The sequence below is a fragment of the Bombus bifarius genome, unplaced genomic scaffold, assembly GCF_011952205.1.
Source record: "Bombus bifarius isolate JDL3187 unplaced genomic scaffold, Bbif_JDL3187 scf7180000008210, whole genome shotgun sequence".
NCBI lineage: Eukaryota > Metazoa > Arthropoda > Insecta > Hymenoptera > Apidae > Bombus > Bombus bifarius.
In genome coordinates, this window is record NW_022884513.1 from 114,612 (window position 1) to 130,938 (window position 16,327).

A 16,327-nucleotide genomic window follows, 5' to 3' on the forward strand; every position below is an offset into this window, starting at 1 on the left:
ACAAAAAAAAGAAAAGAACAGCAACGATAACCAGCCGATTTTCCCTTTTCACTTCTGTTCCGTTTCGTCCTGTCCTGTTTCGTTTGTTCTGTTTATCGATCGTAACTGGAAGTTCGACCGGTTCGTCGTATGATTTTTACGAAAATATTCCTTTCGAAAAATCCTGCGACGAAACCTGTTCTTCTCTTCGTTTTTCCTTTTGTTCCTTTTCTTATTTAGTTTCCTTTTCTCAAACATTCCTTAACATTGTACTCACGCACGCAACTGAGAATCATTCGGAAGTCGACGAGAGGAAAACCTTGTCTGTGTGCATCGCGCGGATCAATCTAAGCGGATCCATGGATCGCGATCGAGGAAAGAAACGTGTGCGAATGTGAAAGGAACAGGAGCGTTTCAAACGACGATCCGTCCACGGCTGACGATCGCTCTGAGACATATATAATAACAAAATAAGAAAACGTATCGTTTCTTCATTGTTTGTAAAATTGAGACAGAATTAACATTTATGATAAATCGAATCTAAAAAAGGTTATAATAATCACTGGTTTCGTTTTGATTCTTCATTTCATTATCTCTAAAATTCATCTATTTTAAAATATATAATTCATCAGATTGTAAAAAGTACGAATAGTTGTCGATAATAGATCTATATGAAATCGATAGATCACGATCGAGAGTGTATAATAAATCTCATAAAAACATTCTTTTCTCGTCCAATCATTTTTCTGGTTTCACCGTGCGTTTCTTCTTATTTGTATCGTTTTAATTTCATTTTAACCGTCGCATGAGCGTTCGAAAGCAGAGAATCATTTCTACGAAATCGAACGTGAACAGTCTTCGATGAAGACCGACGTGGGGTGAAGCCACAGCCGAAGACGCTTCACGATCGACTAGAAACATTCGTCGTTAGCAAATCGTTCGTAAGAAACAAGAAGAGTGTCGTGATCGAAACGATTGCTTGCAAAGAAGAAAGAACTGGATGACGAACCAAGCTTACATTTTTGTTTCCTTTCTTTATAGGACGATCTTTCAAAACGGTTAAAAAAATAGAAATGTATTTTGCGATTTCAGCGTGAATTTTTATTTCTTTATTTTGGTTTTGTGAGTTTTTTTTTTTTGTTTGTAAGATGTTTAATTGACTGGCTGAGATCGATTCTCGGTATTAGAAAACCTAATCGAAAAATGGTACTCGTCTAATAGAAAAATAGTCGATTTTTATTCACCGTTTATTTATTTGATATCATCTACTTTAGAACGCAGAGACTGCGGAGTCGTGCGTTAAAAATGGAGGAACGATTACGCTCTTAGCGAATAAAAGTTCGTCGTACGGTAAAACGAAGGACGATACCGAGATATAAAACGAGAAAAAAGAAGACTCGATTAAGGAAAGAAATTTAGAAAACGGAAGGGACGACTAGCGTTTTAAAAAGGTACGAGTGTGTTATCGACGATTTTGTTTCACGCTCGTGCTAAACAATTTTACAAAAAAAAAAAAAAAAAAAAAAGAAAAGAAAACAGAGAGGAAAAGAGAGAGAATATAAGAGAGAACACAAAATTAAAAGAAGAAAAGAAAATGGGAAATAAGTGGAAAGGCTTGGTGCGTACTCTCGACTTGAACTCGATCGTTCGATGTTACGAAAGAAAAGTTAAACCGAAGAAAAAGAGAGGAAAGGAAAAGATAAGGAGAGAAAAGGAAGATAGAACAGCAAAAAAATATAATAATAAAAATATAATAGACCAACGCGTTTTGTCAAAACTTAATTAATAAATAGTCGGATTAAATTAGATTATATTACTAATTATTACTGTTTGTCGCTAATAATTATTATTACTACTACATTATGATAATAATGAATGATAATATATTAATGATTCTTATAATACTTCGATGGGCGAGGAATGGACGCGTCTTTTCACCACCCTTCCTCTTACAATAGTAGCGCCTCTCTGTCGATTATCGTGCAGACCCATCGATTTTCCACGAACAACCATGATTTTCCATTTTCTATTCGATTCTCTTTTCGATTTCTTCCCCACGCATACGCTTACGCGTTAGCGTGGTCGTGAATCGAAACTTCGAAAGGCAAGAAACCGATCGATCGATTGTTTCGATTCAATGAACCAATTAAACAAAACTAACACGTGATCATGATTCATCCTCGGTCTTATCATCGAGCAAAATATCCCTCGATTTTAGCTATTTCTTTTCAATTAAAAAGACCTCTTCAGGAGCGTTCAGACGATCAATATTGTTGTCAATATTTCAGATTTTCAACAGTATTATACGTACAAGATCCTCTAGATGACCAATATATATTGTCAATACAATGTTAAGAACCTTAAATATTGACAATAATATTGACAATAATATTGATCGTCTGAATTCTCCTTTCCACCTCTGTCTTCTCATTCCCTTCGTTCGATACCACGATTCTTTTCTTTTTTTGATTTTCATATTCATCGATCGAGTCACAAACGATCGATGAATGAGTTAAAAAAAAAAAAAAAAAAAACAATACGATCGAAGGAAAAGCAGCGGATCTAGCCGGAAGTGGCGATGGATGTCTCGAGGTAGCTACGCCAAACGTAGCTGGTCTATGTATAGAAAACATAGGGATCGTTCGAACGACGCGTACGATTAATACGGATGCTCCCGGTTTTTACTCTTTCTTTTTTTTTTGTTCTTTTTTCATTTTCTGGCTCTCTGGCTCATCTTCCAACACTGGCACTCGTTAAATAACGTCGAACCTCACCGGCTGGCCGCTGTGATCTACCGCGAAACTATTGGATCTCTGTGCGCGTGTCTTCCTCGCTCGAGAAGATCGCCTCTCGAAAGGCTTATATATATATATATCTATAACATAAATCAGGATACCCGAGATCCATAGATTTGATCGTGGATCTGGAATCGCGATTATAGACTCTAAAGGGCTTGGAGAATGAATAAAAAAAAAAAAAAAATAGAGAGAATAAAAAAGAAACAATGAGAAGATCGTAGCTGACGAAGGAAATGGCACCACGACGACCGACGCATTTCTCTCCCCCTCACAGTTCGATATTCTATATTAAAAAATTATCTCACGATTCTCTCGTGTGTATATGATGTGTATATTTGTGTGTGTTTGTACTGAACCGACCCGAGAATTCGATATTAATATTATAGCAATTATTGTATATATATGTATAATATATATATCATCGAATCGCCTGTGTGTGCCTCTTCGTCACATCGTTCTTGCTCTTGAATCTTTCTTACGTGATCGATTTAATAGGATAGAGCTACGGATGCAAGCACGTGCAAGTGAATTACGAAATAAATACGATGATTAACAAGCACAATGTACAATAGACGAACGAAAGGAGAGAAAACGAGAGAAAGAAAGGTTTTAGACAATGTGTGCAAAAGAAAGAGAGAAATTTAAGAGAAGAAGGAGAGAGAGAGAAAGAGAGAGAGAGAGAGAGAGAGAGAGAGAGAGAGAGAGAGAGAGAGAGAGAAGAGAAAAGAAATACATTAAACGTTGATATTTACCGTTTAATTAATTAGCTTAAAAACTTGAGATCATTTTCGTGTCAGTATATGTATTATACGCGTGTACGTGTGTAACGTGTCTATGTGTGAGCTCCGTTTTTCCATGTGGAGCATCGAAGATTATCCAGACGACTTTTACAAAGGATCCACCCGAAACTATATATGCATATCGTCGTTCGATTTTTTGGAGTTATGATTTGTGGGCGTTTTAGATGATTTATGGGCTGGACGATATTGGATAAAAATCTACTACGATGGCGCCGATTAATCGAATTAGAATTAAGGACGATTTTGGTCCTGCATGATGCACATGTATGTGTGTGATGATGCAACAACAACAACAACAACAACAATGGGGTACACGTGTTACAAAAAGGAGAACGTGCGGAAAAATAAACGGCAGATCGACTCTCATAGTTACAAAATTGATCCAGCTTTGTAGAAAAATGGATCATAGCAAGCGCGCACGTGCTACCAGCGTACATGTTTGCAACTCCGTGTGCCGTGTGTTAAAATGTTGCGAAGAAAACAATTATCTATCGCGTCTAGGCATGGACTAGCTAAATACGATTACGACTCTACCAGAATACGAGACCTTTTCCTAAAAATAACAAAAAAAAAAAGAAAAAATAAAAAAAGAATCAAAGATATATAATTGGATACGTTTCATTCGTTCTTCGTCTTCCTTTCATTATCTTACTTTTCTACATCGTTTTTTCTTCTTTTGTCCTTTTTCCCATATTTTTACTTTCCATTTATTCTACTCTAGGTCGTATAACATATTCGAAGTCATTTCTCGAAAAGAACAATGGTTCTTCGAAAGAACATGGCCGATCGCCCTTTTGTGCCGTTAATCCAGTTACCGTGAAAATTAGCCTCGATTGCGATCAAGTGTTTCTCTAAGCGCGTGACACGTCTCTGTCGATCAGCTGCTTCGTATTCCTCCTCCACCTTCAGCCTTGAATTTGCCGTTCTAGATACCAAACATCTTCATCGTGTTCGATATCCATTGTTGATCTGATTTCCTTTTCTTGTCTGCTCGCAACATTTTACCGTGATTCGTGTAAAAGATCGATATAAAAAGGGAAGCCCCGATTAAAATTGAATCCTGCGACGAAACGTCTGCGTTGCGAACCAGTTACCTGCTGCTAACTTTTCTTGCTTCTCCTCTGTTTCCCCTGTCTGTTACGTTTATTATTTATTTCCCGAAAAAACGTGAGATAGAAAAATGGCAGTGCAAACGTGTTGTTTCTTCTTCATCTTCGTTTTGTCTTTTTTCGTCAATAACAACTATACACATCTAGGACGATGACCTGATAGAATTACGATAGAAAGCCTCTCATGATGACAGTTTGCTCTTTTTGCTCGTTGATCCCCTCTCAATGTTAGCTGCTTGTTGCTCTGTTTCTCTCGTTGTTCTCGTGACTCGTTTCACGTTCTTCGTGTCGAAGTTGCACGGCACGGAACAGCGTCGTCAAGTGAGATTCGTGTCGTTTGAAACCCACTTTTTCACTCGATCAGTTCGACGAGATCGCTCGATCGATTCCTGGCACGGTTCTTGCTCATCGATGGCTGGAATCGCGCCCTCCGACGTTTACTCATCCAATGGCCCCTCCCTCCTGATATGGGCCAGTTATCATGCACGGATGCATTGGGAAAAGGGTGGTCCAGGTCATGGTGGTATACGTAGGCGATCTCATCATGAACTGAGAACTAGGAACACTGGGTATGTAAGGTAGCGGAGTGGATTTTTCGGTGTTGATTGCACTGGCTGGACTGGTTGGAGTTGATGGAGTAGACAGTGATTGCGAAGTGGACGATGATGTAGTAGTAGTGGTGGTGGTGGTACTCGCAACACCTAGTTTCCTGAGTCGCATCTTTTCTTCCCATTCGTCCCATCCGTGTCTTGGTCGGTTAAGATTACGATGTTGGTAAAAGACCAGGCTGATTCTGGTTGGATTCAGACGATTAGGCTTTTTGAGAGCCGTGGTGGCATGCATCTCGTGCTTGGCGCACTCGAACAACACGCTACCGTGGTTCAATGCAATGGCGACTCCACCCATCTGCGAGTCCTTGAAGCACTCTTCGTTGTCGGAATAGTCGGCTATCTCTCCTAGTGGTTCTGCTTTTGGAGGAGGCTCTGGTAACACCGGAAAGTAGGGTGGTGGTCCGTAAATATCCCAGCGAGGAGTGTCCCATCTCGCCCAACCCGGATTCAGACCTTGATACGGGGGCACTCCTTGATAGGGATATTGAGGCGAAGGAAAGCAGGCTTCTCTCTTTGGTTGCTGATAGAATTGAGGTGGATACTCCGGCGTCTGATGGTGTGGATACGGTTGGTGATAGTTGTAGCCTTCCCAAGAATTAGAATATGGTTTGTCGAAGACAGGGTATGTTGGATACAGTCCGTATTGTGGGAAGGAAGCGTGAGGATGTCCCAAGCCCGGCATCCCGTGGAAGTCTTGCACCTGTTTCATCTCTTCGGCCCATGGAAAACAATTCGAGTTTGGATTCGCGATGTTCTGCCTGGAATCGTGGAAACCCTCCTTCGTCTTATCTTCCGGCCACTCTGTTCTTCGTTGGTTACCTTGATGTGTCGTCATGCTGCTTTGCACCGCGTTGTTGCTTGGACTGTCCGCGTAGACACCGTTCCGCGTCGGCTCCTGAGGCTTAAGGAACGTTCTATTGGAAGAATTTTGATATGTATTGTCTGTGTTTGGATTCTGGTTTGACGCTGTCCTCGACGGTGGTCTGCCCTTTGGCACCCTGAACGGAGAAGGATCCGAGGGTGTTTCCCAGCAAGGTGGTTTCGACTGGTCCGGATGCGGTACTCTATCGTTCCAATTAAATGTTTTCTGGTGGTCTGTAGGTTGCTGGTGATTCCTATCAGGACCTATTTGATCGTTATAAATCTGTTGTTGATCGAAAGGTTTGTTTTGGTCGGGGTACCAAGTACCTAGCATGTTCCAGCTTCCCACTTGGTCGGAGGGTGCCGGTGACATTTGACTAATTCCGGGTGTCTTTTGTTCAGGAACCTTATACATCCGATATTTTCTCTGATCAAATGATCCTAAGCTCTGAGTGCCGTTTGGTGGATTGTTGGGCGGAAGATGCGTCGAGCTGTGTAGCAATAGATCCGCATTCGTGGCGCTGAATGGCTTGTGACTAGTGTTACCCATGCAAGAAGACACCGACAGGCCAGTGAACATGTCCGAGTTCGAATCATGCTGGCCCTGATATGGAAGATTTCTTCCGGACTGCGCGGTATGAGGGGGGTGATAATGGCCTGGTATCCTGTTCACGAAAGGCTGTTCGATCTGCGATTTTTGAGCCTCTAAGTAGTTCTGCGTGGTAGGGTACTTTTGCTGACTAGAATCTTGCGCAGGTCTGGAGTACGGCAATTTCGACTGATCGCAGCTCTGGCCAACGTTTCGAACGTTATTTACGTTGTGCGATTGATGATGATGATTCGTTCGGTTGAGTGCGTTCCTCTGATCCAAATGGACCGGAAAATTTGTACAGCTTGTCTTCGGGGATGTACTACCCTGCCTGGTGTCGTACATATTCGGATAACTTCTGGAATTGGGGGGTGGGTGGCCATAGCCCGTGTCCGGATACCCGGAGCTTCTTGGCGAAGCGATTTTCTGGTCTTGATGTGTAGTTGGACATCCTCTAGGAGACATGGAGTAACCGATATCCCCTGGTGTTCCTGTATGAGAGCTCCTTGGTGAAATAGGATGAGCTCTCGGTGAGTGTGGATAACAGTTCCTCGGCGAGTCCATGGTGGAATTAGGCAAATTTCGCGAACCTGGTCGATGTTCATCCTGAGAAACGGTGCTCCTAGGCCTGATATCGTCTAGACTTGTACTGTCTGGGTCAACTTTTGCGTCTCTGTCCAGACCACTGAACGAGTATTCTCTCCATGGGTTTAACCAATTATTTTTTCGCTGATCGAGCCAACCGTTTCTACCCCACTGTTGTTCATTCTGGTAACTCCATCCTTGGTACATGGACACTGGACTGTCTAAAACAGTGGAGGACACCTGAGAGCTTTGTAATTGAGCATCCATTCCTTCGAACATAGACGCCATTTCCAGGGATAGTTGGGAGTCCCTCATTTGCGGTCTAGGTATTTCTTGGTGTCCTGGTACGCGTCCTGGGTCCGCCATTTTTTCAGCAGTGCTTTTGGAACTATCTTTCTTATTGCTAATGGTATCTGGCTCGTCTTCTTTCCTTTTCTTGCCGTGTCTTCTGCAGGGTTGGAGTGGAACCGATCGAACTCTCACTTCGCAAGGATATCTATGAATTAGATGATACATATTTGTAAAATTCATTACTAGAAGAATTCTGTGCGAGTGATTGTTTGTCATATAAATAACAAAATTATTTACTTTGTCAAAACTTCTACAGCTCCAGCGCGAACCTTCTCATCCTGTCCCTCTTTCGACCCATTCTCATCCGTAGTATCCATGATGTAAAGGGGAAGTACGTGCAACTGTTCCTCTTCAGGTTTCGATAGAGATCGGTGTTTTGTCATAGTGACCACCTTTAAGATGAAAAATTACAGCATAGTTATTTCATCTAAATCTTTACCTTTTCAGAATTATTAAGCATTGGAAAAAATTAAGTGTCTCTTTAAGTCACTTACCACTGTACATCCGTTGTTCATGTTGTGAAGATCACGATGAGAATGCGCGCAGAAGTCGATACAGGCCGTAACACCGGAAAAGGGTCGGCCAGGTTTAAATCCCAAACGGCACTCGCTCGCTTCCCGTTCGAATTGTGTCTGATTGTTGAATGCTTCCGGTGCAAGGCTGAGATACAGAGGCGATAAAAGTGTTGCTAGGACGTGCATTCTTTCTTCGACTTCTTGCTCCTATAATAAACATAAAAAAGAACGAAACGTTATATTTGTATACAATAAGGAAGACAAGAATGACGATTAACCCTTAGTACCATATATTATAACTAGGTAGGTCTTGAACTTAGAATTTTTGATACAACATTTCTACATTAATAATGAAATCTACATGGTAAATAGACATTTATAGCAAATAGTTAAGACTTTCGATGGTATCCTTGTTAAATTCAACACAGATAACGAATATTGTTATGACAAAAATATGATAATTTAAATTATTAACAATTAATTATAATTTAGATTGTTATGATATATTCCTCACCTCTGATCGTACTGACAATCGAAATTTACGGACGGTTTTACTTCTGGCGTATTTGCAACCATTATAATACATTGACCAGGAACATCCAAAGGAAAAGCTTGCACCGCAAGTATCAGGATCGAGACCTTGGCAAGCACAGGTTCTCGGTTCGTTCGTTCCACATCGTCTAGTAGTAGGAAGACCGAATCGATTCAGCTTATGACTTAACAGGGAATAGATTCGATCGGCTTCGTGAGTGGGTACGCCTTCCCAAGCAACCATGGCCACGACGATCCAAGCTGTTGGGCACTTGTGCCCTTGTCGATGTTTCACTATGGTCAGGATCTTCTCCTCCAGACCAGATCGTCGAAGTATCTAGCGAATCACTGATATTACAATCCCATCACCAAAGCAGTACAGAGTAATCTTAGTGGGCGATTCAAAGCTATCGACTGGAATAGGTTGGATAAAATTCAATTTAAAAAGAGACGAGTGGATTCGCTTTGACTTCGATCTAAAATATTAGTGGACTGCGAATCTCTATGCAAATTCATATTTTTATGAATGTTATTAGACAAATGGAGATGTAAATATCTGTTTTATTAATTTCAAAATATTATTCAATATATTATACAAAATTTGCTTATTTCGAATTATTACAAAAAATTTAAATTATTTAAATTTTTTATAAATGCGTAAACATTCGGTACAAGTATGGGGAATATATAGAATACAGTAATATGCTTACCCATTTAGCCATCGGACATCCCTGAGTGGTTTTCCCTTCTTTTCCGGTGTAGATGACCTTTTCGAATCTAATGGCGTTTCCCTTAAGGCCGGTTCTTCTTTCAAGATCGTTCCGTAGGTCAGGCAGGCTTGCAGCCGCCCCGAGATGAGTGTAGTACGAGCCGGGCTCTGGCGGACCTTGTGGTTGAACCTCATTTTACTTACGAAACTGGACGTTTCAACGGAAAGGAAGCAACAGAAGCGGAAACATTTATGCCACGTATGTAGTAGGTATGCCCCCTGGGAAAGGGGGGTAAGTTAGGTACGTGCATTCTTCTTTGGGTCACTGAATCAAGGCTCGGTTTATTTTTTGTTGGCCAGTAATATTAGTAGTGGTAGTACATAGAGTAGTAGTAGTAGCAGTAGTAGTAGTAGTATAGTTATATATATATTTTTTTCTTTAAGAAAATTTTGTTCATTTTTTGATTATTTATTTATCTATATTTTCGTGTGAACGTGGTTAGTGTGTTCTCTCAATGTTAGTGTCGTGCTGAATACGCAATAGCAACTCACATTTGTCAGCTGGGAAGCAGTTGCAGTCCGGCACTTCGCTCCTGACATTGTTCTTCAGTTTGTCCAAGTGATCTTGCAACTTAGTCGTTGAAGGCACGCTACCGGTACGTGGACTTTGAGTGCCTTCGTTCTTTACGTCGGACTTGTCCGCTGAGTCGGCCAGTATCTCGTCCCTCGTTTGCAAACCCTGGCAACAACCCTCCCGCAAATGTTCGGGTGTCGGTTGTTCGGTGCCGCCTCGTCGACAACACCACGAACCGACACCCGGAGACACTTTAGCGGGTCCGCCATCGCCACGAAATTTGTAGTTGTTACCTTCCTGCGCCCTTTGGTCCGGTTCACTCTTGATTTCCTTCGACGCGCAGCCATCGCTCTTTGACGAGACCGTCGGCGATGGAACGCAATCGGAGCTAGAGCAACCGTACTCGACGATGTTCTCCTGCTTGATATTCTGAGAGGAATCGCAGTTAGAGCTGTTGGTTGGCTCCGTCGACGCGATCTTTTCGCTGCTTTCTGGATAATTTGATGTGTCGTTCTTGTTCACTAATGCGACTAATGGAGTTTCTGAAAAACCAACATCGTTCTCGGTCCCATCGTTCTTCTCGCTGTCTGCGTTGCTGTTTTCGCAAGATTCGAAAGTCTTATCGTTGGTTGGCTGCTCTATGCATAGTCTCCTCTGAAACGATTTATCCTCGATGTTTTGATTGTCATGGCTCTTACTTTCATCCTTCCATAGCTGTCGTTGCTCGTGTTGTTGTTGTGATTGTTGGTGATAGTGTGATTGCTGTTGCTGTTGTTGTTGTTTTTCGTATGGTTTGTCCAGCACGGACTTATCCTCTGAACCAAACTTCATGAAGCTGTCGATGACCATCATTCCGTTTTCCGGCAGAACGGTACCGTTGTTTAATGTGTTATTACTTCCTCCTGACCATTCCCATAAGCCACCACCATCGGGCAAACTATCGACCCGAGGGTGGTGGCTATGCAATAAAAAATTACCGGTCAAGGATTCGTTGGATTGCGCCATCGAGATGATATTCGACTGACTTAAATACTGGTCCGCCTGCTTCTCTTGCAATTTCTCCGTATTGTCATGCGTGTCTCGTATCCTGTCTTCTGTATGGTATTCGCCGTTAGCTCCGTTGTTACTGTTCACATGTTGAGATTGCATTTGATGATGCATATTGTGATGTTGTTGCTCCTGATGGCTCATTTGATGCTGAGACTGTTGCTGCGATTGCTGCTGTTGAAGCTGTTGATGCTGTAGTTGTTGTTGCTGCTGTTGCTGTTGTTGTTTATTTAGAATCATCGATTTCAGTCGACTGTTCAAATTCACGCGATTTGATTGAGCAAATACATTACTCTCCTGAGTATCTTGCGTATCGACGAACCCATTCGGTTTTCCGGTGTCCTGCTGCTGCCAAAGTACTCTTTCTCCGGAATTCTGCATGTCTTGTTTGGTCGTTTGTTGGCCCCAGGTAGGTTGGTTCTCGGCCACCGAGTTCGGTGACCAAGACATTTGGTTCTCCATTTTATTCTCTTGTGTGGGTGGCTGAGGCTGCCACGTTCCCGGTTGATGGCCAGGTGTTCTCCTCGGACTAGGCTGCGAATCTGGCCATTGTTGTTGAGGTTGTTGACTACTGTCGCTCTTTATACTATTAGGCGACCAATTCGGTTGACTAGTTGGCGTGTCTGGCCAGGACATCTGATTAGACGGAGTAAGTCTAGGACTCTTCTCCAGTTTCGTCTGTTGCGACCACTGCTGCTGCTGTTGCTGTTGTTGTTGCTGTTGCTGCGTCCCAGGTTGCGGCATCTGTTGGTTAGATGGCGTCAGCCTTGGATTCTGTTGATTCGAGTTCTGTTGCATCTCTGGACTGCTCTGCTGCCAGTTGTGTTGGTTGGAGGGCGTCATCCGGGCGTTCTGATGAGACGGATTCTGCTGATGGTCTGACAACTTCGGCGAGTGCTGCAGCCAGCCTTGGTGCTGAGGCTGCTGTTGTTGACTAGACGGTGTCAATCTCGGATTCTGCGAAGCGTCCCTCAGCTTCGGACTCTGCCGCGACCAATTTCCCTGAGTTTGTTGCTGCTGACTGTTGTCCGTATTATCTGTCCACGACTGCGGAGTTTGTGGCGTCTCCTTCACGCTACCGTTCTCCCAACTCATATGGCTCGCTGGTCGGGGTAATTCTTGTTGTCCTTGCATCTGCATACTTTGCTGTGTCTCTTGTCCTTTCATACTATTGCTCTGCATACCCGGTTGCTGTTGTTGAGGAGGTTTCTGGTGTTGCTGATGCTGTTGCTGTAACGTCCCATCCGACCAGTTCATGTTGTTGCTCACGTTGCTCATTTTCGTACCGGTACTGGTATCGGACCATAAATGCCGTTGGCCACCGTCAGGTATCGAATGTTGCCGTTGCATGTGCTGTTGCTGATGTTGTGGTTGCTGAGATACCTGCTGCGGCTGCCATTGGTTCTGTACTTGTTGACCCATTTCCACGTAGCCTGGATATCCGTTAGAGTTGTGTAAACTCTGTGGGCCCGGTTGAAGTGGATACCCAGGCATCTCGTTTCCCGACACGTTGCTGGCCGCGATCGTCGCGAATCCCTTCACCTGCGTATCCGTTGGCTGTTGTTGCGGTTGCGACGGCGGTTGCTGAGAGGCCTGTTGTTGCTGCTGGTTGTCCATGTGTACGGAACTGCTACGACTCGTCGGAGTGGTTGAAGGCGGCGGTGCCATCGTCACGTCCTGGAAAAACGCATCATTCCATCTATAACTCAAAAACGTTCGGGAATTGACTGTATATTATTGCTATTCACGAGGATGCTTCGTGACAGATTAACTTTAATTTTAGGTGCATTAAAAAATATTTTATGCTTTGATATTTTTAGATATATATAATGGTGCAACGGTCCTCGAACTTTCATATTACCATCTCAAAGATATGAGAGAAAATTACAGAAAAACTTCAAAATTCAATTAATTTTTTAAGGACCGAACACCATAATTGAAAATGATCCAGAGGATTTAACAATTAATTAATTTCTAATTAGATTATCTTTATGAACATAAGAAAAACTTTCTTTTTTCTATCTTTCGTGACTCTTAGATTTTTCTAAAATTCAATATTTTATCTTCGTTCGTGTTCGAGAAGATATTCGAATGAGCTGACTTTTAATTAAAAGCGATTCATTTCTAATTGTACCTGTTGTTGGTAACCATTGACGTAATCCTGCCTTTCATAACCAACTGATTGGGTTGCAGTAGCAGCGGGATCCATGAATTGACCGTTTAGTGGCCTCTGAGCTGTCGATGGTACAGTTTGTGGGGCGACTGGTGGCAAGGGTGAGGGTTGTCCCGTGATTGTGTATTGTCCTGTCGCCCCGGCACGTTGAAATGCCGACTGATCCGTAGTAATGAAAGTCTGCTGCTGATATGCGACTGTAATCAGAAAATTCACGTGCCGATTCCACGGAAACTGACGGCATATCGGCGGGACAAAGACCTGCATAGTTGCACACTTTGCATTCCACGATCGTTCTCATTCGCGAGGAATTCTGAATCGTCGAATTCAAGTGATCGAAACTGTGAATACGAATTTTATCATATTTGAGCTGTTCAGAAACTATACTCATCAGCGTTATAAATCGAAAAATAGAGAAAGACGATGATGTTACAACATTATTTTTTTTAATATCTTAAAATCTTTTTTTTAATCTTAAAATCTAACGTTGTTTGTACCATTTCCTTGTAACAAACTGATCAATGAAATTGCATATTAGTGGCTGAAAGACTCAATCTAGCTTTTTTTTTTTTATCAAAATTAATGTTGCTTTATATCTATTGAAATTTTAAAATTAGCATCAAGGCAGTAAATATTTTATAGCATATGCTATGACGTTATTTTATAATAGTCGAAGAATATAAATATCTCACGATCGATAAGTCAAGAAAAGGATTGTGAAATTTCTAACGAGAATAAATATTTTCTACTCGATAAAACTTGAGAAGGTAAAATAAAAAAAAAGAAGAGACACGTATCGGACAAATTCGTAAATTCTTCAAAATCGATTCCCTCTTCAATTACCTGGTTGTGGATGGTATGGCGCTGCGGCGGTGTATTGGGTATGATACCTCAGCTCTTCGAGCTGATTCGGAGCAGGAATTTGTTGAATGAACTGCTGAGGTGGCCATGGTGCTGCTGACGTTTCAACCGCAACTGCTCCCACGGGAGCGACTCCCTGGTGCCAAACAGTATTCCCAAAGCCGGCTGCTGGCCGAAAACCGGCGCCAGTATCACCGTAGAATGGCATCACTCCGGGTGACTGTAACATCAACATGGGACCTAACTTTAGTTTCACCTTGAATCGAAGCTCTTAATGGTTTTCTAATACACATCAAGTTTTTTTCGTACGTTGTAAATTTTTCAACTAAAAAAAAAAAAGTAGCATGAAAAAGTAGCTGTACTTGTTCTACTCAACAAAGAGTAGAAAGTTCAGAGTTAATGTGATGTTTGTCTTGAAATATCCTTTCAAACTTTGATCGAGGTTCTTTGGACTATTTCTTGATGCGGAAGAATCGACAGTTGGTATATTGGTAATGTAATGTTATTTCTAGCCTCGATACTGGTTCCTCAAGCGAAGTCTACTTTAAATACTCGCCATTTTAGACATTCACTCGGAGATAGATTGTCTTGGATTTAGACAATTTGTAAGTGAAGTTATTTGACCAATGTACCTATGTGTGAACATAAACTTGAAACCATGTTAAGTGAATACAATCAGCGTGAATCAAGTAACTTGATTAATCCAAACGAATCTTTAATAAACTAGTATCAAGTTATTTGTATACAATGGGCTCGAATAACAAGGATGAGCATAGAAGCTCGGAGAAATATTTCAAGTCGACTAAGCAACAATTTCACACTGATCGAGTGTTTTCGAGTTGTTCGAATACCATCAACCAGAAGTCAAATAACTTAACTAATGAAGGCAAGCATGCGAACTATAGAATATTTCAAATCGCAGCAACAAGTTCGCACCAAAAAAAGGTGATTCCATGTTAAATTAAAGCAATGACTAATTTGAACGAGACTACACTCGGAAGTGTTCGACGATTCGAAGCTCGAACGAACTGATAGCCACTGTCGTGTACAGAGTGGGGGAATAGCCATTCGTCAGCAATGGTTCCTTAACTATGCACAGCGCAGAGGTTCTCAACTTCTTCCAGCGTCCAACGAGCAGCATAATGAGCACACGCTTCTACAACGATTCTACGAACTCCTTCAGCTACGACGGTATATACGCACACGTTCGCGACCCAATTAAATAAAGAGCTCGAAGCAGCGCGGTAATAAAGCCATTAATCATCCCGGGAGGTGGGTTCGCGTGGTCCGCGGGCACCGCCGTGCCGTGGTCTACCATTATTTCCTGCATGCCTTCGCGCGTTCTCATGGTCAAAACTTGCTTCTCGACCTCCCGCTGCCTCGTAAAGCTATCAATCTCGTGAACAAAGAGAGAGTCGCGTGACTCGATTTGACGAATGCAACCCCTTTTACGTAGTTTCGACGTGTTCCCGTGACTGTTCGATGCAGACGCGGGGGTGAAACAGAGGTCAACGTGGAAACGAATGAACCATCGTGGAACGCGGAGAATCTCACGGGGAATTGGTCGATGTTGCGAAACCGGGCCGAGAAAATGCCAGGACTTGGCGGCGATGATAATCGGTCGACGATGGTCTTCTTCCTTGAGACACATGGAACTTTCGTGTAGTGGATCCGCGAGACAATACAATGGAATCGCCACGTATGAAGAACTATACCTGCGCGATGTACATACTTTCGTTTATTTTCGTTCGAGTCCCGACCAGCGATGGCTTGAAGAAGTTTGCAGCATCGAGAGGGTATTTTCAGTGAAGGTTTTGAAATTATGATGTGTTGTAAGATCGGACGAGTTGCGGGACAGAGTTTCATTCTGATCTGATTTGTGCTATTGGCACATACTAAACATAGTAATTGCACTTTTCAACTGGATCGTTGTATATAAACTATCGAGACTAGAGAGAGCAATTATCTTTTCATTTTTAATTGTGTTCATTAATTACGCGGGGCAGATGATATTAAATGAGAAAGATTCATTAAATGGAAGAAGCTAGTGTGTAATAGCGTTTTAAGATAGAGAGAGAGGAAAATGGAATATTTACATGTACGTGACTGTTACGTCACCGTATCTTTTGGAACTATACCTGAATTAAACATAAGCTAAACGCGTGCGTATAGCAAGAGAAATGAATTGTCTAATTTATCTTTCAAGATGTTAGTTTTGTCTTTTGAAATTTCTA

The 16,327-nt window shown here is 42.1% G+C and overlaps 1 protein-coding gene across 8 annotated transcripts in view; it reads right to left on the minus strand.

The window, feature by feature from the left end:
* Nucleotides 1-3,518: 3,518 nt before the first annotated feature.
* The window catches only part of LOC117210742 (DNA N6-methyl adenine demethylase-like), a 142,359-nt gene continuing 129,550 nt past the window's right edge, over nucleotides 3,519-16,327 (minus strand). For all 8 annotated transcript variants that reach the window (XM_033454044.1, XM_033454048.1, XM_033454043.1 and 5 more), the window contains 8 exons: nucleotides 14,076-14,313; nucleotides 13,194-13,429; nucleotides 9,991-12,736; nucleotides 9,440-9,615; nucleotides 8,713-9,066; nucleotides 8,178-8,405; nucleotides 7,921-8,075; nucleotides 3,519-7,828 (listed from right to left, as the gene is read on the minus strand). In XM_033454044.1, coding sequence (XP_033309935.1) covers nucleotides 5,128-7,828; nucleotides 7,921-8,075; nucleotides 8,178-8,405; nucleotides 8,713-9,066; nucleotides 9,440-9,615; nucleotides 9,991-12,736; nucleotides 13,194-13,429; nucleotides 14,076-14,313 — 6,834 coding nt within the window. In that variant the 3' untranslated portion in view covers nucleotides 3,519-5,127. The remainder of the gene's footprint in view (nucleotides 7,829-7,920; nucleotides 8,076-8,177; nucleotides 8,406-8,712; nucleotides 9,067-9,439; nucleotides 9,616-9,990; nucleotides 12,737-13,193; nucleotides 13,430-14,075; nucleotides 14,314-16,327) is intronic.